This window comes from Phacochoerus africanus, chromosome 10 (genome assembly GCF_016906955.1).
Source record: "Phacochoerus africanus isolate WHEZ1 chromosome 10, ROS_Pafr_v1, whole genome shotgun sequence".
Taxonomy (NCBI): Eukaryota; Metazoa; Chordata; class Mammalia; order Artiodactyla; family Suidae; genus Phacochoerus; species Phacochoerus africanus.
The window spans coordinates 3,205,308-3,226,754 of NC_062553.1; the positions used below are offsets into that span (position 1 = coordinate 3,205,308).

The 21,447-nt window shown below is 63.4% G+C and overlaps 1 protein-coding gene across 4 annotated transcripts in view; it reads right to left on the reverse strand.

Annotated features, from left to right (window-relative positions):
• Positions 1-4,584: 4,584 nt before the first annotated feature.
• SORCS2 (sortilin related VPS10 domain containing receptor 2) overlaps positions 4,585-21,447 on the reverse strand; it is a 463,077-nt gene continuing 446,214 nt past the window's right edge. For 2 of the 4 annotated variants that reach the window (XM_047798308.1, XM_047798312.1), the window contains exons 19-28: positions 19,525-19,711; positions 18,539-18,672; positions 17,267-17,390; positions 15,818-15,930; positions 14,699-14,824; positions 11,973-12,072; positions 11,319-11,421; positions 9,656-9,777; positions 7,150-7,223; positions 4,585-6,877 (exon numbers count right to left, since the gene is read on the reverse strand). In XM_047798308.1, the coding sequence (XP_047654264.1) occupies positions 6,854-6,877; positions 7,150-7,223; positions 9,656-9,777; positions 11,319-11,421; positions 11,973-12,072; positions 14,699-14,824; positions 15,818-15,930; positions 17,267-17,390; positions 18,539-18,672; positions 19,525-19,711 (1,107 nt within the window). In that variant the 3' untranslated portion in view covers positions 4,585-6,853. Of the gene's footprint in view, positions 6,878-7,149; positions 7,224-9,631; positions 9,778-11,318; positions 11,422-11,972; positions 12,073-14,698; positions 14,825-15,817; positions 15,931-17,266; positions 17,391-18,538; positions 18,673-19,524; positions 19,712-21,447 lie in introns of all 4 variants that reach the window. The other 2 variants (XM_047798311.1, XM_047798310.1) reach the window with 2 other exon arrangements.

A 21,447-nucleotide genomic window follows, 5' to 3' on the forward strand; every position in this document is an offset into this window, starting at 1 on the left:
GCCTGCCTCCGTGTCTTGACCTGCTGGGTTTGCGGGCAGCGGGGGAGGGACTCCCTGAATGGAGGTGGTTTGCCAAGTGGGGGAGGGGTGTCAAAAGGATCAGAGCGGGGCCCACGCTTTGTTTCCTTGGCTAGAATCTAGAATCCCCTTTTGTGAAAGAAACACCGTGGTTTTAGTTTTTATTTTCTTTGGCCACACCCACAGCATGTGGAAGTTCCCAGGCCAGGAATTACACCCGAGCCGCAGCTGGATCCCTAACCTACTGAGCCACCAGGGAGCTCCCAGAAACATAGTGGTTCTGTTTGTTTGTTTGAATGGCCACCCCCACGGCATATGGAAGTTCTCAGGCCAGGGATTGAATCCACCCTACAACTAGGCAGCAGCTACGGCCGTGCTGGATCCTTTAACCCGCTGCCCTGGGCCAGGGACTGAACCCGTGCCTCCACAGCAACCCAAGACACTGCTTGGATTCTTAACCCACTGTGCCACAGGGGATCTCCCACAGTGTTTTTAAAAAGTGGCTTTTAGTCCCCGGACCTGAATATTCAAGTCCAGGAGCATCTGTGCTCCTGCTGCGGGCTGCCGGCTCTGTGCCCGGGGCGGAAACAGGAACAGCGCTTGCTCCAGCCAAGGACGCAGACCTGTAAACAGGTAACACTGAGTGTGGGACTGTATGGAGAATTCCAGAACCGTAGGAGAAAGAGAAGCTGCCCTTGGGGCAGTTGGTGGAGTTTGCGGTGTGTGGGCATCTGAGCTAGGTCATGGTATTTCAATAGGAGTTCGCCAGGGAGAGAGGAGCAAAGGGTGGAGGGTGAGAGCTGAACCCTCTGGGGCAAAGGTGGATCTGGAAGAGCAGGCTGGCTCAGACCTGAGGCCTCCCATCTGCAGAGAAGGCGTCCAGGGCTTCTCGTGAGATGGCTAGATTTCTGGTTTTAGAAAGACCGCTGCCAGCGGGGGAGGGCGGGGGGGTCAGAGTGTAGACCCCGGAAACTGTGTCCATGCTGGGCCGCGGTGCCTGGAGCAGAAAGGCCCCCGCAGGTGCACACACCCACCTGAGGGCTGATGGAGGAGCCCGAGGGGCTGGCCCTGCTCCTCAGGCTGAGGCTTGAGCCACTGGCCGACCTGTCACCTAAGACACGGGGAAGCGGAGCTTGGCCAGAGTGGCTTGGGTCTCGCTGTGTGGACACCCTCAGGACCTCTCATCTCAAGCAGGGTGGCCAGGTCTGATGGCGGGAGGCGTGGTCTGAGTCTCTGGGGTGACTTGGGGACATTTAGGTGACGCATTACTCACCTAGACCCACCTTTGAGAGGCTGAGGCCCAGGGGACTGAGTGGGGGCCGCTTCCTCCTCCTCCTCCTCCTCCTCTCCCTGGGGGTGGGGTGGGGTACATCCCAGATAATGAGACCCCCCCCCATTGCCAGAAGGAAGCATGCCCTGGAGTGGGAGGTGAGATCGGTCCCCCAGGCCGCCTTAGATCAGCCACAGGCTCTCGGCTCGCCTTGCTGCCCCTCAGAAATCCATGAGGGGTGGTCCGCCAGCCCCACGGCAGCTGTCCAATGGCCGGACATTCATCTCAGCGCAGGGCCAGCTAAGCTGAAATCGACCTCACTTTACTAGATGCTCCTCCTTGGGCCCTGAACCTGAACCACACCCCGGTGGCTGCCCCGTGGAAAGGGGGTGCCCCTTTAGTGTCTCTTACAACGTAGCCAAAGGACCCCAGCGCTCTTGGGTTTGCATTTTAAAACCACGGAGATGACTCGGGGATATTCCTCATGTGAGTTACAATTTGGGGAGCAGGGACACGAACCCTCACCTCATAAATCAGGAGCCCGGCCCTTTAACCGGAAGCAGGGAAAACATCAGCCGATGTCTGTGAACCAGAAATTTTATGATGGGAACTTCATCAATTTTATGATGCTGTTAAAAATGGCTGTCTTTCCACATGAAGGTGTCAATTAGTCAAAAAAAAAAAAAAGAAAGAAAAAAAGAAGGAGGAGTTCCCGTCGTGGCGCAGCGGAAACAAATCCAACTAGGAGCCATGAGGTTGTGGGTTCGATCCCTGGCCTCGCTCAGTGAGTTAAGGATCCAGCGTTGCCTCGACCTGTGGTGTAGGTTGCAGATGCGGCTCGGATCCCGAGTTGCTGTGGCTGTGGTGTAGGCCGGCGGCTACAGCTCCAATCTGACCCCTAGCCTGGGAACCTCCACATGCCTTGGGTGCGGCTTTAGAAAAAGGCAAAGGGGAGGGGGTGCAGGAAACACGGCAGGGATGAGGCCTTGGTGAGGTGGGTCGAGGGTACTCGCCTCCGACGTGGGGGCCAGCTGGAGCTGGTCCTGGACCCTGTGAGGCCACTCTGTCCTAGGAGCAGCCCCAGGGGCAGGTGGTCAGTGTAGAGCCGAGAGCTGGTCTGAAAATATTCCGACAGCCCATCCTGCGCCCACTCGCCCTGCCTCATCCTTCCTTCCTGGGAAAACCACAGCAGAGGCTCTCGCCCCCTCTCCCCCTCCCTCCGCCTCCTGACCAGCCCTGGTGCTTCCCCTTTTGGCCCAGCCTGGCATCACAGGGTGGGTGGCACGGCCCCTCCTCTTGGGAACAGGGAATGTGACAAACGTACCTGTCGAGTGGTAATTGTCCCCTGATTTATCAGCCCCCCCTCCATCCTGGGTAACAGTAAGGCCTACGGTTTAAACCACGCTGGTCCTGTGGAAAGGGCGGCCAGAGCGCTGGGTCTGCTCCCACGTGAAGTGACCGGAGACCACCCACCCACGAACCACCCAGCAGCACCCGGCCAATGCTAACAGGGCTGAGGCCCTCCTCTCTGCGGGTTGTCCTTGCCGCGGGATAAACACGGCCATTTTCCTCAACTGATCCTTCATTCACGTCTTCATTTGCGGTTCATTGCTCGAACACCCACTGTGCTTGGGGCGCTGGAGACACGATAGCAAACACTGGTGTCAGCGCCCACCCCTCCCTGCAGCGGGCGACAGACATGCACCTGACACAGGCGCCCTCACTAACAAGCACATGGAGATAAAGGCCGTGAAGTAGGGCCCCCGCTTCTGGCTGGGACAGAGCAGATCGCAGGACACAGGGAGACGTCCCTGGGGTGGGGAGACAGACAGACGCTGGAGGGGCCTTGCTGTGCCCACCACGCCCCCACATCCCGCGCCTCCTGGACACTCCTGGGACAGTCCTGCACCGCAGAGAGGGGGTTGCTGGGACAGGGGGTGCACTTGAAAACCTCTGCGGTGGCTGCTTCTGGCAAATCCCAGCTGAGAATAGGAGCTGTCACCCCTGCACTTGGCTCTCTGAGTTCCCGGGGGGGAGGGGACCCTGGAGCAGCAGAGCCCCGGTGAGGCCCTCCGGCTAAAGGCCCACCTATGCGCAAGAGACCACACACCCTCTGGACCTGGAGCGTCAAGGCCGACTTGAGTCCCGACGATTGGGGGCCATCACTACCTCCCAGACCTGGAGGGCCACATGGCCGGAGCCCCTGGGGTCCAGGGAGGCGCACCCCCAGGGCCCAGTGCCCGCCAGGCTGGGTGGCGCGCATTCCCGCTGAAACCTCAGTACAGGCGGCTGTGGGGCGAGGCCGGTCCAGGAGGAAGCCCTCACACTTGGGGGACACTGCCTCCCAAGGCAAATTCCGGGGGGTTCCTGGTGCCACTGAGGCCCCAGGCCAGAGCAGGGCTGGCAGGGCTCAGGTTCTTGGTGGAGCTCCAGCCCCTGCCTGTGCCCCAGTGGGTCTGATGCGACGATGCGCCCAGTTCCTGAGTTTGCGGGGGGATCACAGCCTTGGCAATGGGAAGAAGCCCCTCTCGGTTTTCAGCCCAGACAGATTCCACGGGTGGGAAGCCTCTGAAAAGCCCTCCTGAAGCAGCAGACAGCGGTCCCGTGTCGCTAGAGAAATCGCTCACTGCTGGCCTCCGGTGCAAGTGTTGGTTGGGGTCCCTGGACGCTGCCTTCTCCTCCCTGTTGGATCCGGTTGTCATCGTCAACTTCCCCACTGGCCTGGGGTCTCCTTCAGGGCCCAGGGCTCTGCCTCGGTCCCTCACGGCCCCAGCCCAGGACCTGGCACCCGTTCCAAGGGGCACAAGATGTGGCAGGAAGTTTCTGAGGACGTTAACGCTGAACTCCACATGCTATGGTCGAGAAGGAGGGGGTGTGAGTGTGTGTGTGTGTGTGAGTGTGTGTGTGTGTGTGTGCATGCGTGCCTGCGGCGGCGGGGGGGGGGGTGCGGGGGGTGATCTGACCACACCAAGGTGTTTCCTATCAGCTCCCGGCCCCTCAAAGACAAGTGGACGGCATTTCAGGGTAAAGAGGTTCCGTCTGGCTGGGGTGCACCTGCCAGGCCCCGGACCCTCGGCCTCTGCACCTCATGTGGCAAATGAGCCCCTCGGGGGGAAGCGAGGGGACCTGTGTATGAGGACGTGGTGACATCCCTGCTTTGCGGGTGGCCTGTCCCGGACCCAGTGTCCCAGAACCATGGCACCTCCCCGGGAAGTGCCGGGTCCTGGCACCGCCATCCTAGGGCCCGCGCGGGTGTTTAGGGAAAGGTGGACAAAGCTTCATTATAAGGCAAAGGCTGATCATTTCCGTTTAATCTTTGTTAAAAGCATCACAAACGATTTATTGATTTTTAAAAAGGAAAAATAAGAAAGACTTGATCGCATCTCTGTTATGTGCATATACAAAGGGTGGGCTCGACCCGCTGCATGAAACGTTAGCTCCCACAGCAGGCCCTGCCCCCCAGATGGGAAGACCCTCCAGCGTTGAACCAGATGAATCCGCAGACCTACGTGCCAGCTACGCGGTTACGGGACGGAGAAGCTCACAGGTATTGATGCCAACTCATTCTCAGGTTCTTGGGTCCAACACCCCAAGTGCTCTTGACAGAAATAGTAACATAAAATATGAGAAAAACACAAATAGCTGAGGGGCGAACTCTACCCAAACAGCGAGAGGACGAAACTGAGGGTCCAGGGGTCAAAGGGGTCGCCCCGCACAGGCACCGGTGAGCCGAGGGGCCGTGTCCAGGGAACACCTTGGACCTGGGCGGTGCCGACCGGTGCTGACCTGAGTGTGAGGCTCTCAGGACGGGCTGGGTGGGGCGCTGGCAGGACACAGGGCTCCCTAAGGGGTCTTTGGAGACTGCAGGTGGGTGGGGGGAGCAAAGTCAGGAGAACCCTCTTCCCACACAAATCCCGCCCTGCCAGCTCCAGCCCCGGGTCCCCCACCCCGCCCTTCCCCTGGGAGGGTCTTGAGGACCCCACGCGGTGGGGGCAGGGGTCCAGCCAGTGGGCACACAGGGTGGCGAGAGGGACCCCTCTCCCCACCTGCCCTTGTGACCTGCAGTGACCCCTTGCAAGCAGGTCTCGGAGTTGGTCTGAGTCCCCATTTGTGACCCAATGGGCTGGACTCCAGGGACACCCCCCCAAGACTGAGGGTCTCCCGCGCAGGGTAGCCCTTCCGGGCTTGATGGTTTGTTTACCTGTGGGGCTCCCTCCCCCAGGCCACATTTCCTTCATCGAGTGGGTCATCAGCCCCCTCCCCCCGGCTTCATTCTGGAAGCACTACGGCCAGTGAGTCCCCAGCCCAGGATCTGGGGTCCCCACCGCGCGCCCAGCCGGGGGGAAGGAGGGGGAGACTGATTTCGTTTCAAGGCCAAAGGTGAAAATCCGCCCCCGTATAGTCCTAACATCCCTGATTCTAGGCGTCTCTGAGTGAGTGAATTCAGGCCGCACAGGCAGCAGGGGCGGCTCCTGGGGCATCTCTGCTGCCATCTTGCTGTGTGACCTTGGGAAAGCCACTCCCTCTCTGAGCCTCAGCCTCTCCATCTTCAGAGAAGGGCCACACTGCTTGGCGGCCCTGCCGGCTCTATGGTCCTAAACCTCTCTGGTTCCTGGGCTTCTGTGCAGGTCCCTCCGGGGACGCCTTGTGAGGGCGCCGCCTGCTGGCTGCCTGTGGAAGGGCAGGCACTGAATACCCTGGACCCGGTGGGCGCCCCAGTCTGGGAAAGCCAAGGAGAGCTTTGCCTTGTGGCCCCAGGGAGAGAGGGCTGCCAGGAAAATCAGGGGGCAGCCCTGGGCATTCTGGAAAGGGGTTCCCAAGAAAGGGGCTGCTGCCTGGCAGTGGAAATAGGAAGTTGAACAAGCCCACCCCCCAAACGCAAACAGCTACCTAGAGAGGTATTTACATTAACCGCAGATTAAAAAGAAGGACAGTGGGAGCCATGGAGGGCGGCGTCGGGAGGGCCTCAATAGGCTTTCCAGATTCTGGAGGGGGTGGATGCCTCCGCAGAGGGACGGCCGAGGGGGCAGGAGCTGCCTTCCTGGAGGTCGTGAGGAGGAAAGCAGGGCTCGGGTCCCTCTGCAGGGCAGGCCCGCGGTGCAGGTGACCTGGCAGGTCTGAGAGCGGGCAGCCCGGCAGGCTCGCCTCCCATGATCCAGAGGGCACCGGCCTCGGCCTCGAGAAGTCAGGCCTCAGCTGGGGTGACGAGGTGCGGGCAGCCACGCTGGGTCCGGCGGCAGAGAAGTGCTGGGCGTCAGGGGACAGATACAGCGGGTGGTGCCGCGGGCCTGGTGTCCAGAGAGGCGGGAACCGGCAGGTCCTCTGGGCGTCCGTGGGCCAGGTGGGCTGGAACTGGACAGAGGGGCACCTGTGGCCTCGGCAGGCAGGGCTGGAGGAGGTGGCTTTCCCGAGGTCTCTGGGGGGAGGCGGGTCCCTGCCCTGGTGCCGGTGGCGTGGGTGGTCCTGTGCCCTCCGCGGGGGACGAAGTGACGGAGAGGAGAGCCCTGGGCGCGGCCTGGAGGCCTCAGCTCGCCAGGTAGCTGTGCATTTCGCGGGAGTTGATGCTCAGGACCACGCCGGAGTGCGTCCCTGGAAGCGGAGATGGTGTCAGCGCAGCCGGGGGCGGGGGCGGGGGCGGGGGACTGGCATGCGGGGCCCGGTGGCCTCAGCCGACGTGAGGGGCATCCCGGCTTCCTTCAGCCGTGCGGGTCGTGCCCAGACGCGGGTGCGGAGGCGGTGGGGTCTCTGGGTTTCCTGGGGGCGGTGACTGAGGGGGGTCTCCCGGTGCCGTCACAAGCAGTGGACGCAGAGGGCCCCTGGGGTGAGGCTGCGGCCCGCCGCCACCCACCGCACCCACTGACCTGCAGCGGGCCGACCCCGGGCATCGGCAGCAGGGGGATGTAGGAGGGGCTTTGTCCCCCCCTGGCAGGGGGCACTGCAGGGCGCGGTGAGGCCGGGGAGGCGGCAGGAGAGAGAAGGGCACAGTGCTGGTCAGAAAGGGGTTGGCTGGTGCTCCCGGGCGGGGCTGCGTTCTGAGACCAGGGGTCGAGGCGTGGGCAGTGGGAGGAGCTGGGGCGGGAGGGCCAGAGCCCCCCAACCCCGGTACCGATCCCAGGAAGCGGCAGGGGGCTTCCGGCAGGGCTGCCTGGGTCACCGGGTCGGGAGCCCACAGGCTGGCTGAGACCTCATCAAGGCCTGTCACGTCTTGGCCTCGGGTTGGTCCTCTGTCACTGGGGGAGACTAACAGCGCCCTCCTTAAAGGACTGTGGGGGGCCCGGGCGGGAACTGCACTCGAGGGCCTGGCGCACCAAGCGCTCTGCTGAGACACTCCGTCGGCGTTACACTCTCATTGCTCCGGCCCTTGCCCTCCCTGGATGCCCACCCCTCTGTCCAAGATTGGGAGGCCCGGGTCGCCTCGGAGCCTCTGCTACCACCTCTCAGGTGGGGGCTGGGCCACCCGGAGGCGGCGGAGAGAGGGCAGTGGGCCCTTTGGGGGTGCGCGGGGAGCCGGGCCCCACCTGGGGCTGCCGCGTGGCGGGGGGCGGGGGGCTCCATCAGCTAAGTGGCCCTGGAGTGGGGTGACTGCCACGAACCTGAGCTGTCCCGTCTCAGACGGACACATGGCCTGGCCTGGAACAAGGGCCCGGGAAATCCGAGTGGCAGTTACCGGGTCCCAGAAGCTGCTGACACTGCTCCCTGAGGACCCCAGCCGGGCTGGTGGGTGTGGGTGACGATGGGGCCGCTCTGCCAGCCGTCGGGGACCCCCGAGGTCGGGGCGCTTGGGGAAGGGTGGGGGTCAGGTCCTGACCCCTCTGGGGAGAGACTGAGGGACAGGACTTTGAGGTCCAGCCAGCCTGGGTTTGGACTCAAGGTCAGCCGCTTGTCCGCTGTGCCGCCTGGGTGAGTGAGTGGTGTCACCTCCCTGAGCCTCACCTCCAGTCATTGCCAAGATGAGGACAGGGATTTACACCCTCACGGTCCCAGGGGCACAACAGATACAGGGGTGAAGGGACAAAAGGGCGGTGACAGCACAGCACATGACGGGGACAAGAGGCTGGCGCACCCTCCTGCCACACTCCGCTCTGGGGACCTCACAGCACCAAGGGGTGGGTGGTTGCTGGGTACAAGCTGCAGAGTGCCAGGTAAGGAGGGGAGAGGGCTGTCCTGGGGGCTGAATTCCAGCCCCTCCCCACCAGCCGAGTGGCCCTGGGCCAGGACAGTCCCTCTCTGAGCCCCGAGGTCCTCACCTCTGACAAGGAGCCACCTCCAGGCTGCGGAGGTGAGAGCGCAGGCACCATTGGCTGAAGCCCGGCTCCTGCTCTTCCAGTGGGAGAGCGCTCACTATGCAGCAGGAGGCTCCAAGCCTCAGGTGGGTCCCAGAGCTCCCGGGCTGCTGGCTCCCCAGCGGACCTGGGCCTGTGCCATCCTATCATGCTATGTTCCCCCCACAATGGACAGACCTTGTGGTCACCTCGACCAACAGAGCCAGCAGCAAGGGGGAGGCGGTGCCGCTGCCCGACTGTCCCCTCTCTGTTCGCCGGCCACACAGAGGTCACAGGCAGGAGTGGCTTAGCTGCCAGGCATCTGAGTGCGGAAGCTTTGGGAGAGAGGCTTCTGCCCAGCCCTCGACCGCAGCCTCATGACAGACCCCGACAGAGAACCAGCCCTCAACCCAGACCCACACCAGGAGGTGTGGTCATGGTGTCACCTGAGCTGGCAGGAGCCAAGGAGATCACAGGACAGAAACGCTTTTTTTTCCCCCCTTTTTTGGGGTCTTTTTGCCATTTCTTGGGCTGCTCCCACAGCATATGGAGGTTCCCAGGCTAGAGGTCTAATCGGAGCTGTAGCTGCCGGTACACCGGAGCCACAGCAACGCGGGATCCGAGCCGCGTCTGCAACCTACACCACAGCTCACGGCAACGCCGGATCCTTAACCCACTGAGCAAGGCCAGGGATCGAACCCGCAACCTCATGGTTTCTGGTCGGATTTGTTAACCACTGTGCCACGACGGGAACTCCAGGACAGAAACGCCTGGTAAACTGTGAAGTGCTGTGTGCAGATGGTTACGCCCATGTGCACAAAGCTCGGGAAGTTATCATTTCCAGTGACGGGAGGGCTGGGATCATGGCGGGGGGGGGCCTGTGGGGAGAGGCCCCCAACGTCCGAGAACAGAGACAGCTTCGCGGTGGAAGCCCAGGGGGCTGGACGGGCTCTGAGGGGCTACAGGGAGTGGGGTCTGGCGTCCAGTCTGCTTTAGTCCCACGGGCAGCCTGGCGGCTCCTGCCATCACCGAGGCGGCTGGGGGGCCCACGGAAGGGGGAGAGGTTGGGGGCGGGCGTTACCTAGAGTCTGTGGGTGCAGCTCACCATCTATAAACTCCTCGCCCTGGATGGCGCTCTGCACGCCCTGGCTGTGGCTCACGGGGCTCGTCATCTCCTGCTCCTTCTCGTTGTGCATCTGCGCGTACACCGTCCTGCCCGGGCGTTTCCTGGGGGGCAGCGGAGGAGGCTCAGGGCTCCGCCCAGGACACCCCCCCCCCCGCCAGAAGCCCCCAGCGGGGTCCCGGGCCAGCCCCTCTGGGCGGTGCTGACACCTCTCTCAGGCTCTGCTCCAAACCACCTCCTCCAGGAAGCCCTCCCTCCTGTGAGCTCCCGGGCCCTGGGTTTCCCTCTGCCCTGGCACGCGGGGTGTTCTCTGCCCACCTCCCCTGAGGGGTGCTGCAGGAGAGGGTCTTTTATTCTCCTTCATGTCCCCGTCACCCGGCCCCTCTGGGCTCAGGCCAGGCTGGTGGGTGTGCGCTCCCATGTGGTGGCTCTGAGAAGGGCCTGCTGAGGGCTCTGGGGCAGTGCCACCCTCATGTTCCTGCCCCACCAGGGGCAGAGGGAGAGGAGGGCAAGCGCCCAGCCCCTCTGCCTCAGCCAGGACTGGGCTTGGGGCCCCTGGGCCAGGCACTTTCACGTTCGATGTCCCAGGTCACTGGAGCCAAACCCCAAAGGCCCCATGGTCCCATTTTACAGATGAGGGAACCGAGCCCCAGTGGGAGAGCAGGCCCCCCAAATGCTGACAGTCCTCTGGACATGTTTAGACGGCAGGGGAATAACCAGACCCAGGCAGGCTGGGCCACGGACTGGCCCCAGGGGCTGTAGCGCTGGGTGGCTGTGAGCTTCTGAGACTTAGGGACCGTTGAGGACGCAGCCTGGCCCAGCCCATGCTGACGGCTGCACCAGCCCCGAGAGCCCAGCTCCCTGGGCTCCACAGGCTGTGCCAGAGCTTGAGGCCTCCGGACAAAGGAGGCATTTCTGGGGCTCCCGCCTGCTCTGCTTTTCTCCCCAGGCGGACCCGGGGCTCTGGGGAACAAGCCTCGCCCCCAGAACTGTGCCCACTGTTTCCACGGCAACTGCCCAGGGCGTGATTACTTCAGTCCCAAGCCCTGGGCGTGCCGGGCACCAGGGCGGCTACTTAGACCTCCTCCCTCTGGGGCACGTCCTGAGCCTGACTCCAGGTCCTCCCCTCCCCCTCCCTCCCCATCCTCGGGGGACAGGGCGGCAGGCTCCCTCGGGACCCTGGAGGCTGCGTGGGATAAACCTGGAGCCGTTTGTGGGAACCCGCCCTCAGGGGCCAAAGCGATTTAGAGACAGAAAGTCTGCCCTTTGCCCGCCCCAGCCTGCCAGGCCTGCCTTCCGCGCTCCCCAGGCAACTTCTGCCACCCTGCAGTTCTCAGGTGCCCCCGAGAAGCCCAGGGGGCATCTGTGCCCAAACTGAGGTCCAAGGGGAAAGAGGAAGGGACGGGCATCCACTCCCGACTCAGCCATCGCCTCGGCCACGGCTGACTGGGCGGTGGCGTCTGGCCCCTTCCCTCCTTGGGCTTCTTGGGACCCACGCCGGGTGAGTGCCCCTGAGCGGGGAAGGCGTCCCCAGGCCCCGCCCTCCCACCCAGGGACCCACACCGGGTGAGGGGTGAGTGCCCCTGAGCGGGGAAGGCGCCCCAGCCCCCCCCCCGCCCACCCATCCCCCCCCCCATGGCCTTGCCTTTTGAACTTGTAGAGGATGAAGGCGCCCACGGCGAAGAGCCCGATGACGAAGAGAACCGCCACGGCCCAGTAGCCGCTGCCGCCTCCCAGCCTCGGAGAATCTGCACCAAAGCGGCCGGTGAGCGGCGGCAGGGGCACCGGCCAGCCCCCACCCCCCCGCCTGGGCCCCTCCGGCCTCCTCGGATGGGAGGGAGGACGCTTCGCATCGGGCAGGTTCTCCAGGGGTGGGTGTGGCTGAGAGGCGGGCAGGCCATGCAGGACCTGGGGCCGCATTCTGCAGCCTCGGCCTTGGAGGAGCTGCCCCCGCCCCGTGCCCTGGACCCCCCCCCCCGGGGTCAATCCGAGCCCTGGTCCTTCCTCCCAGAAAGCGGACAGAATTCCTCCGTCCAGTTTATGCTGATGGGGCACTTTGGCTTCTGTAAAGATTCTTGCTCCCCAAAATCCAAAGGTGGGGGCAGAGATCATTTGAGACCCTAAATATCGACAGGAATTAAAGCAAGAGCTCTGTGCCCCATCCGCCCAGAGGACAGCGAGGCCTTGGGTCTGCTTGGGTTGGCAGCAGGAGCATGTGGGCAGGGGCGGGGCCCTCTGTCGCCCCCACAGTGATGAGCGGAGGCGCCCCTGCGGGGGCGGGGCCAGGCCAGCCTCTCACCTGTGTCCTCGTCCCTCATGGCCACCAGGACCCGGACCCCGCCTCGCAGGAGGAAGCTGATCTTCTGTGCGCTCAGCACCTGCCGGATGGCCATGAGCCTCTGAAAGCACAGAAGGGGGTGAGGGGCCCTCGGGGACCCAGCAGAGGGAGCGGGAGAGCCGGGCAGACGTCCGCCTGACCCTGCGGAGCCGCGAGCACCTGACTCTCCTGGCCGTAAAGTGGGCACATTAGCCCCCAGCCGACTCTCACCAAGATCCTGTCATGAGACACGAGGTGACCCAGCCGTGGCCCTGCCTCCAGAAAGCCCTGGATTTAGCTGGGACCGTGGAGGGCGGCAGAGTTGGGGAAACCCAGGGACACTCCAGGAGCCCCCTGCCTCACCCCCCAAAGGAATCAGGGGAGGCCTCTTGGAGGTGGAAGACCAAGAAGAAGGCGAGGCGGGGACGGAACAGGTGACCTGGGGGGCAAGTGATCCCACACCTGAGGCAAGGAAATCGCGGGAGACGTTGCTGGGTCACGGGGTGAGGGTGGGGACAGCTGGCCTCCTGGGCGCCCCACTGATTTGGCAATTCTCAGGCGGGGGGGTTTCCTGGTGTTCGGAAGGGGACAATCAGCCCACACGCTGTCAGGGGTCACCCCTGTGTGCAGGGGGGTGCAGAGGTGCCAGGGAAGGAGGCTCCCCAGGGATGGCATCCCTGTGGCTCCCCTCCCGGGCCCCGGGGAGGAAGTTCCCTGGGGACCTGGCCGGGTGCCTCCCAGAACTCGAGGCTGGCTCCCTGCTCACGGAACAAGGGTCGCGAGTCGGGCTGTGTAAGCAACGAGCCCACAGCCCCCGACTCGAAGGATCCAGGGTGACACCAGGTTCTGCGCCTTGACCGCGTGGCCTGGCACAGCTGCGGCACCTTTCTGATCTCAGGCCAGTGCGAGGATTCAGAGAAGCATCGAGCACAGCGCCCCGAACCCTGCGCTCTGCACCCTGCAAGGCCAGGCGGGCACTGCCGCAGCCGCAGCCGTGACCTGTGGCTGTGGTTTCTCAAACTACACCCGTAGTTTACCCTCAGCCCTCAGGACAGAGCGGGTGGCGGCCCCCATCTCGCACCTTCTCTCATCTTCTTTCCTTCCGACTCTCGTAATTTAGCTCATTTTCTCTCCAACTCAGGGAGCTGCGGGCGGTGGTCAGGGGAGCGGGCGGGCGGGGGTGCTCTGCGCCCCAAGTGGGTGCTGTCCCGAGCTCCAGGCTGCAGCTGGGACCCCGCAGCCTCCCTCAAGCTGTGCCCAGCCTCTGCGCTCAGATCCCCGTCGGAGAAATGGGTCAATGGCTCCGAACCTGCCCACCTCCAGAACCCCATCAGCAGGGGCGGGGCTTGGCTGGGAGACCCAGGTGGGGGTGTGGACCCCCTTTGGGACACGCTGTGGCCGTGTCCACCAGGAGGCAGCCTGGGGTGGCTCGAGCCTGGCTCCGCAGCCTGGGTGACAATGGGGCTCCAGGCCCTGGCCATCCTTCTTCGTGGTAGCCTCACGGAGCCTCACTTCCCAGGTCTGTAAAGTGGGATGTCACCACCCTGTGAAGTGGACGCCCCCACCCGCCCCAGGGGTGCGCGGGCCAGGCTCATCCCCGCCTCAGCGCGGCTCCCTCCTCCAGCCCGTCTGCGTGAGCATCTGTCTTCACGACCAGGCCAGAGCTTGGCTGTGGTTCTGGCCCATCATCTTTTGAAATAGTACTTTAAAAAAGTGTACAAGGCACTGGTCTTTAGTATATTTACAGATGCGCAACCACTCTCCAATTCCAGAACGTTCTCATCCTCCCGAAGGGAACCCTGCCCCCATGAGTGCCCCCTCCCCCAGCCCCCAGCCCCCACAGCCCCCAAGGCGCTGTCTCTGTGCGTTTGCCTCTTCTGGACAATTCCTATAAACGGAAGCGCACAACATGTGGCTTTTTGTGACTGGCTTCTTTCACTGAGGATCACGTTTCCAAGGTTTATCCAAAGTGCAGGCTGTATCAGAATCTCATTCCTTTTCATGGCTGAATAATATTCCACTGTGCCGCCGGACCACTTTCTGTTTATCACTCATTTATGGGTGGACACGGGGGTTGTTTCCACTAGGAACATTCGTGCACACACGTGTGGTCATGCACCTTCAGTTCTCTGTACACGCCTGGGGGTGAGGCTGCTGCGTCCTACAGCAACTCCGTGTTTGACAGAAGAACCGGCAGACTGTTCCCAAGGTGGCTGTGCTATTTCCCACCCCCAGCAGTGTACGAGGGGCCGGCTGGTCCGCACCCTTGTCCACACTAGCTACCATCTGCTAGTCAAGGAATTCTAGTCCCCCTAGACGGTGGGGAAGGGTTTCTGATCCATCTCTGCATCCCCATCCTAGCTGGAGGTCAGGAAACCCGAGCCCCGGGGCCCTGGACGGTGCTCGCTGACATGCCAGCAGCCCTGGCAGTGAGGCTGGGGCGGTGCCACCAGCTCCAGCCAATGAAACGGGAGTAAAAGCAGCACATGCCCCTGGGCGCTGGTCCCCCTGGTGCCCCGTCCTCCCCGCTCCTCTGCCACCGTGACCCTGGTGCAGCCACGAGGGGAGGAGCGCTCGCCGCCTGCGTCCAGGTGCCAGATGAGCCCTTATGTGGTGACGAGCCTCCGAGGTGCTTGTTGGGAGTCACCAGGGGACCCTCGGCGGGGCAGGGGCAGGGAGGACCCGGCAGTGGCCGCGGGAGGAGGTACCTTGTCATTCGTGAGGCTCCTCTTCCTCGTGGGCCTGGGAGGCGGCAGGAGCACGTGCAGGTCGGCCAAGGTGGGCAGCCCTGGCTTTACAACGGTCACCAGCAGCTCCTCGGGGATGCTGGTCTCCTGCGGGGACACAGAGAGCCGCTCTGATCTGCCTGCTGTCTCCGGCCCCTGCCACACTCCAGGGCCCCCAGGAACACCCCCTCTCCCATCTTGGCCTGTCCAAGTCCTGGTCATTCCTGACCCTGGCATGCCAGGAGCATGGCCTCGGCATCCTACAGTGTTTGTCTCCCTCTCCTGCAGCCCAGCTCTCCTGGCCCCTCAGCCTTTTCCCCCGACGCCAGCCTCTGCTCGACCAGGCCTGCCCCCCACCCCACCTCACTTGAGGGTGAGCAGACCCCTCCCCAGCTACTGTCTTCCCAGGGGTCAGGGCTCCTGACCATACAGCTCCCTCAACCCACAAAGCTCTGCCTCCTCGAAGTCCCACTCCAGGCGTGTTCCTCTGGCAAACTCCTAGTCATCCTTCAATGCCCAGGACAATAATACCCGAATTATTAACAACCCAAAGGAAGGTATGGCCAGGCTGGGTCTCAGCCTGTGACAGCCCTGGATGACTCTAGGGGGTTGGACTTTCTCCACCTGGGGGAGGGGGGGTCAAGGGGCCTCGAGTGCCCCCCGCCCGCCCTGGTGCTCTGTCTTCGCTTCCGGAGAGCCCTCTGAGGTAGTGGCCCACTGACCGTCCCTGTCACTAGTACCCAGCCCAGGAGAGAAACTCAGTGAGTACGTGAAAAGCACGTTAAAGAGACGCTGGACCCTTGGAGGACAGTAACTGTGTCCTGTGCATACAGCTGGTGCTCACTAGATGTGCACAGAGGATGCAGTCCGGTCCCTCCTCTGCAAGGTGACAGTCTGGTCACATGTCCCCCAGGGCCAGGTAAGAGGGCTCTAAATGGCTTCCAGGCATCCGGGTCTTCCAGCCCGAAGGGGACAACATCGGGACTCAGGCACCACCCTGCCCGCCCCGGGGGCTCCGGCGCCCTCCCTGCCCCGGCTTCTCGGAGGCACCCACACCCTGTAGAGGCCGAGGTGGCTCTGCCACAGGTGGGCGGGGGGCACCTTGGAAAGGAGCCGGGACACCACGAGGCCAATGTCCTCCCTCCAGTCGGGGGTGTTGGGGTTGTGAGCGTCCAGGTCCTTGGAAAACTGCAGAGGCACGAGCTGAAATTGATCTGGAAAGAGGCAGAGACGGGAGAGCTGATGGGTCCTGGGCCTGGCTCCGCTTGCATCCTTCCAGCCGATGGCCCAGGGCTGGCCCTGGCTTTGCGTCCGGTGGCTCACTTTGGGGAAACACGATCCCTCCCCGTCTGTGTGCCAGCGGCTGTCCTGGGCAGAGCCCCCATCCCTGGCTGCCATTTAGCAACAACAACAATAATAATAACAACAACAACAACAAAGACGACGATGACGAGGACAGTGGCAGTGACCTGGGAGGGAGGGCCTGGCACGGGCCAAGCCTGCTCTGTGACTTGCCCCATCACCTCACAAGGACACGCACACCCTACGAGGTTGGCCTCCTGTCCCCCAGGGATCCATGGACTTTGCCCGGGCTGATCCCCCCACCAGAGTAAGAGTCCCCTCGAGAGCAGAGGCTCTGCCTTCTCTTTCCTTCACATTTTCCAGGGTCTCCAACTCTGAAATCTATTCTAGTGCCACGAGCAGGCAGTGGGAAAAAAAAAAACAAAACAAAACCTGAAAGACCTGAAAGAGGCGAAGGTCCCGGCATCAGGAGCCACAGAGCCAACCGTCATCTCTCCGTTCGCCCCTGAGCCTCGGTTTCCTCCGCTGGCTTTGCAGGGAGGGGCGGCTTGCGGGACAAGCGCCTTGTGAACCGAGAGCTCAGCCTCTGGCGGCGGGAGCGGCGAGGACTGTCTCAAGGCTCTGGGCTCAGGGCCTGGTGTGCACCTGTCTGTGCGGGAAGGAATGGCCGAGGCCGACCCTCCGTAGTTAACGGACGGCTGCTGTCCAGGGAGAGGCCGTTCCTAAAGCAGAGCGAGGTTTCTTCGGTGTGCCGAGGACGACCTGGCGCTGGGCGGGGAGGGTCTCTCCCATTCCTAGGACTGCTTTTCTATTGTAAATGTGCCCTGGCGGGGGCGGGGGGCACAGGTGAGCACAGATAGATGGGGGACCGATTCAGAGCAGGGCTCCCGACAAAGCTGACACAATCACGTGACAGTCCCCAGACGACGGGGTGGGGGCTGCGGACGGCGCCTGGGAGGCGGGCAGACCCTGTGCCCAGTCCTGGCTCTACTGCTGCTGGGGTGACCCTGCCAAGTCCTTCGTGCTGTCTGAGGCCTGTGGGTGCCATGGATACTAGAGTTGTAGGTACTTAATTTACAGGAGACTGAGGCTAGCAAGGCTGCGGGCATCAGAGCCGTGTTTGCCAGCCCTCTGCCCAGCCGGGGCTGCCCAGGTAACCAGGACACAGTGGACACACTGCCTGCCTCCCGACCGTGAGGCTCCGGAGAAGGGGACGCTGTGCTGCCCACCCCTGGGGAGGGGACTCACCCAGCACGCGGACCACCCTGGAGTCCTGCAGCACCGAGGTCCCGCAGGCAGCCTGCACTGTCACCCGCACGTTCCCAGGGTCCCCAAACTGCGTCGTCACAGAGTTCTCCAGGGAGAGCCGGGGCTGCGGGCACGAGCAGAGGTCAGGGCTGGGCTGGAGAGCTGGCCCCGTGGTCGGTCTGCTGTCCAGGGCCGCACCAAGAACACCCACTCTGCCCGCTCTTGTTAGGATGTGGGTGGCCCCAGCGTGCTCCTGAGGGACCCCTGGTTCTAGGCTCCCCAGCACGGATATGAATCTCTCAGGGTCCCCTCCCCTCCAGAGGCTCCAAGTCCCCTCCCTGTGGACGGTGTTGAAGGCCCATCATGACAGCCAGGCTGCCACCTTCCCTCCCCACGCTCAGCTGGGCCGTGCCACTTTCATCCTCGGACCCCCAGCGCCTGGCTCAGCACCCAGCCCATAGGGTCAGGCACACACGTCAGACTGGGTGACACTATTGCCCCAGACCTTGCAGACAGGGAGCTAGAGGCTCAGGGCGGGGGAGTGCAGTGACCGGCCCAGAGAGCAGCGGGAGGTGGCCCGGCTGTGATCCGAACCCAAGTGCGAGCCCCTTCCTCGACCTCCCCCCACCCGGCTTCCAGGGAAGCAGAGTCCGGAGCCCCCAGGCCCTCCCGCGGGGCCCTCAGCCACTGTCTGGGGGCTTTCTGCTTGGGGCGCAGCGCTGCGGTTTGCTGAATGAGGGAAGGGTCTCCCTTGGGTCTCGAGGCCCCCAGGCTAAGGACAGGCAGCCCCGCCCCCAAGGCCCTCAGGCCTCCCACTGGCATCTGGCCTCGCTCCCCACGCTCCAAGGACCCAACCACGGCTCGGGGTGAGGCTTCCGGGCTTGGGCCCCGCCGCAGGGACCCCCTCCTCCACGAAGCCTTCCCTGGCCACACCCCACACTCAAACCAGAAATGGCCTGGTCTCAGTCGTGCCACCTGCTCCCTTCCTGTGACACCTGTCACACCCTCACTCAGGTCACCTACTCTGTCCACAAGTCTTTCCCCAGGTGAGACAGAGTCTGATCTGATTCAGCCTCGTCCACCGCACTCCACACGCCCGCCCCGAGCAGGTGCTCAGCCTGCAGAAGGGGCGGTGTGCACCTGCCTCCCCTCCACGGTGCCACACACTGTGTCCTGCCCTGCATGCCGGAGGGCAGCGCCCGCCCCACCCTCTACCCATCCTCTAGATGGGAGCCGCAGGAAGGACGGGCTGCCAGGGCGCCGCCAGCGTACCTGCAGGCTGTGACCGACCCACCAGTAGAAGACAGTGAGGTTGGGGTTCAGGGGCTGCAGCACAGCTGTGAGGTTCACCTCCTGGTTGACGCCAATGACAGGAACCACCTCGAGGTAGAGGGCCTGCAGGGGGGCTGCAGACAAAAGGTTAGAGGTTAGGGGGCATCAGGGCCCCGGCCACTTTGCAGGCTGCTATTGGTCCCTGTCACCACCAACCTCACTTCCTCTTCACCAGCATCACCTCTGCCATCACCACCACCAGCACCTCCACCAGCACCGCCACAACCCCCACCCCCGTCACGTCCACCATCACCTCCACCACCACCTCCTCCGTCACCAGCACCAGCACCAGCAGCACCACTTCCATCACCACCACCACCACCACCATCACCTCCACCACCACCTCCTCCGTCACCAGCACCAGCACCATCAGCACCACTTCCATCACCACCACCACCTCCATCCATCACCTCCACCATCACCACCATCAGCACCACTTCCATCACCACCACCACCAGCACCTCCACCAGCACCGCCACAACCCCCACCCCCGTCACGTCCACCATCACCTCCACCACCACCTCCTCCGTCACCACCACCAGCACCAGCAGCACCACTTCCATCACCACCACCACCTCCATCCATCACCTCCACCATCACCACCATCAGCACCACTTCCATCACCACCATCACCTCCACCATCACCTCCACCACCACCACCATCACCTCCACCAGCACCACCATCAGCACCACTTCCATCACCACCACCACCACCGCTTCCACCATCACCTCCACCCCCTTCACCACCATCGTCACCTCCACCATCACCGCCACCATCCTCACTGCTGCACAGGCCACCAGGAGTGTGGACCGGATGGAGCCCAGCCCACCTGCCTCCCAGCCCTTGGGCTCCCCGTGCCTCCCCAAGGACCAGGTCTCTCTGTCACAGGGAGTGACACTTGGCCTCAAGGGGGCAATGGACTTACAGTTGACCTGGACAAACAGCACCGCCTCATCGTGCCCCGCCATGTTCTCAGCCCTGACAGACACGCGGTAGATACCGGGGCTCTCGTAGCGGTGCCGGATGGGCTCCCCGGTCAACGTGAGGTTCATGTACATGGCCTTGAAGCCGTCCCCCAGGTCCACCTGGTACTTGGTGGTCAGGACATCGCCCTGCAGGGAACACCGCGGGGCCCCTTAGAAGAGGGTCACGAAGCCAGCCGGCCCCTCACGGCTCTCCTCAAAGCGAGGGGCCTGGGGCCCCCGGGGAGCCAGGTCTGCTCTGCCCTTGGGGCCCCCAGCCTGGGCCGCAGGGCTGAGAGTTCTAGGAGGCTGAAGGGAGCAGGGGCCAGGGACAGGTTTGCCGCAGAGACGGGGAAGGTCGGGCGCACAGGGAGGCTGAGCCGGGGTGTGGCCGGGGGGCTGCCAGCCTGAGCCGGGAGCCAGGAGGGCTGGACCACTTCGGCAACACAACGAGAAACGTGTGTGTCCCCAGAAAACGAAGAAACCGTTCCTTCCCTCTCGGCTGCGGTGCTCCCCGCGTTTCTCTTTATCTTGTTTCAGGCAGGACGGAAGCTTGGCTGCACGGGGTCTGTGCGGGGAGCGGCGGCCTCTCCCCGGCGTCCGCCCCCACGGGCTGTCTAACGGCCCCTGCGCACTGCCCGCCACGAGCCTTAGCCTCCCAGGGACCGAGTTTCCTCCCGGAGTCGCGGGAAGGAAACCACCACTTTGCCAACCCTGGGGCGAGAAGGAGTTCCTGTGTCATTTCACACCCCCCCCCTCCCCATCACCCCTGCCTCTCCCCCCACTCCCCCGCCCCCGCGGCAGGACCGCCCAGGAAACCACTCCCTGGTGACCAGGGGAGAGACGGGGTCATTACTAACCGCTTCGCAATCCTCTTACTGTACACCCGCCAGGCCTGACCACCTGATGGACCACTTTGATGGTTCATCTGAGTTTCTTCACAACTGTGGCGTAACAGGCTGACCCGTGCCCACCCTCCCCCAATTCAGGTCCCCCCCGAAACCTCAGAATGTAGCTTCCTTGGGAACAGGGTCTTTGTGGGGGGAGTTCGTTAAGCTTGGGTCACACTGGATGAGCACAGGCCTGAATCCAGTGACAGGGGCTTTATGTGAGAAAGGAAGGGATCTGAGACACGGGAGAGAGGCCACGGAAGACGGAGGCAGAGCTTGGAGGGATGCGGCCACAGGCCAGGGACCCCTGCAGCCTCTGGAGGGAGCACAGCCCCGCCCACACCCTGGTCCTGGCCTTGCGGCCTCCAAAACTGTGAGGCAAGGAATGTGGGTTGTATCAAGCCTCCCCGTTTGTGGCCACTGTTGCAATGGCCTCGGGAACCTTATGCAAGTGTGCTCTTCTATTATCCCCATTTTATGGGTTGGAAGACAGAAGCGCTGCGTCCAGACCCCGCAGGCTGGCTCTCGGTCTGGGGGGCCCTCCGCTTAAAGGCAGCGTCACAGGGGTGAGGGTCTCAAGTCCAGACTGGCTCCGGGAGGGGGGTCCCTGCTGCGTCCTGGGAGCAGAAGGTGCTTCTGACTGAGTGGGGACCTGCGGCTTTGACGGGCAGGGGCTCCACCCACCAGGGCACCCCGCATCCTGCCTGCGAGCGGCTAAGCCGAGCACACGTTTAACTGCCGAAACGTCTCCTTGGTTGGGACAACCCTCGTGACCAGAAAAGCGGTTCAGTGTCAGTGCAGGAAGAGGAGAGGATACAAGAGGCAACGAGAAGGAGCGGAGTTCCCGTCGTGGCGCAGCGCGAATGAACCCGACGAGCATCCATGAGGACGTGGGTCTGATCGCTGGCCTCGCTCAGTGGGTTGAGGATCCGGCGTTGCCGTGAGCTGTGGTGTAGGCCACAGATGCGGCTCGGATCCGGTGTTGCTGTAGCTGTG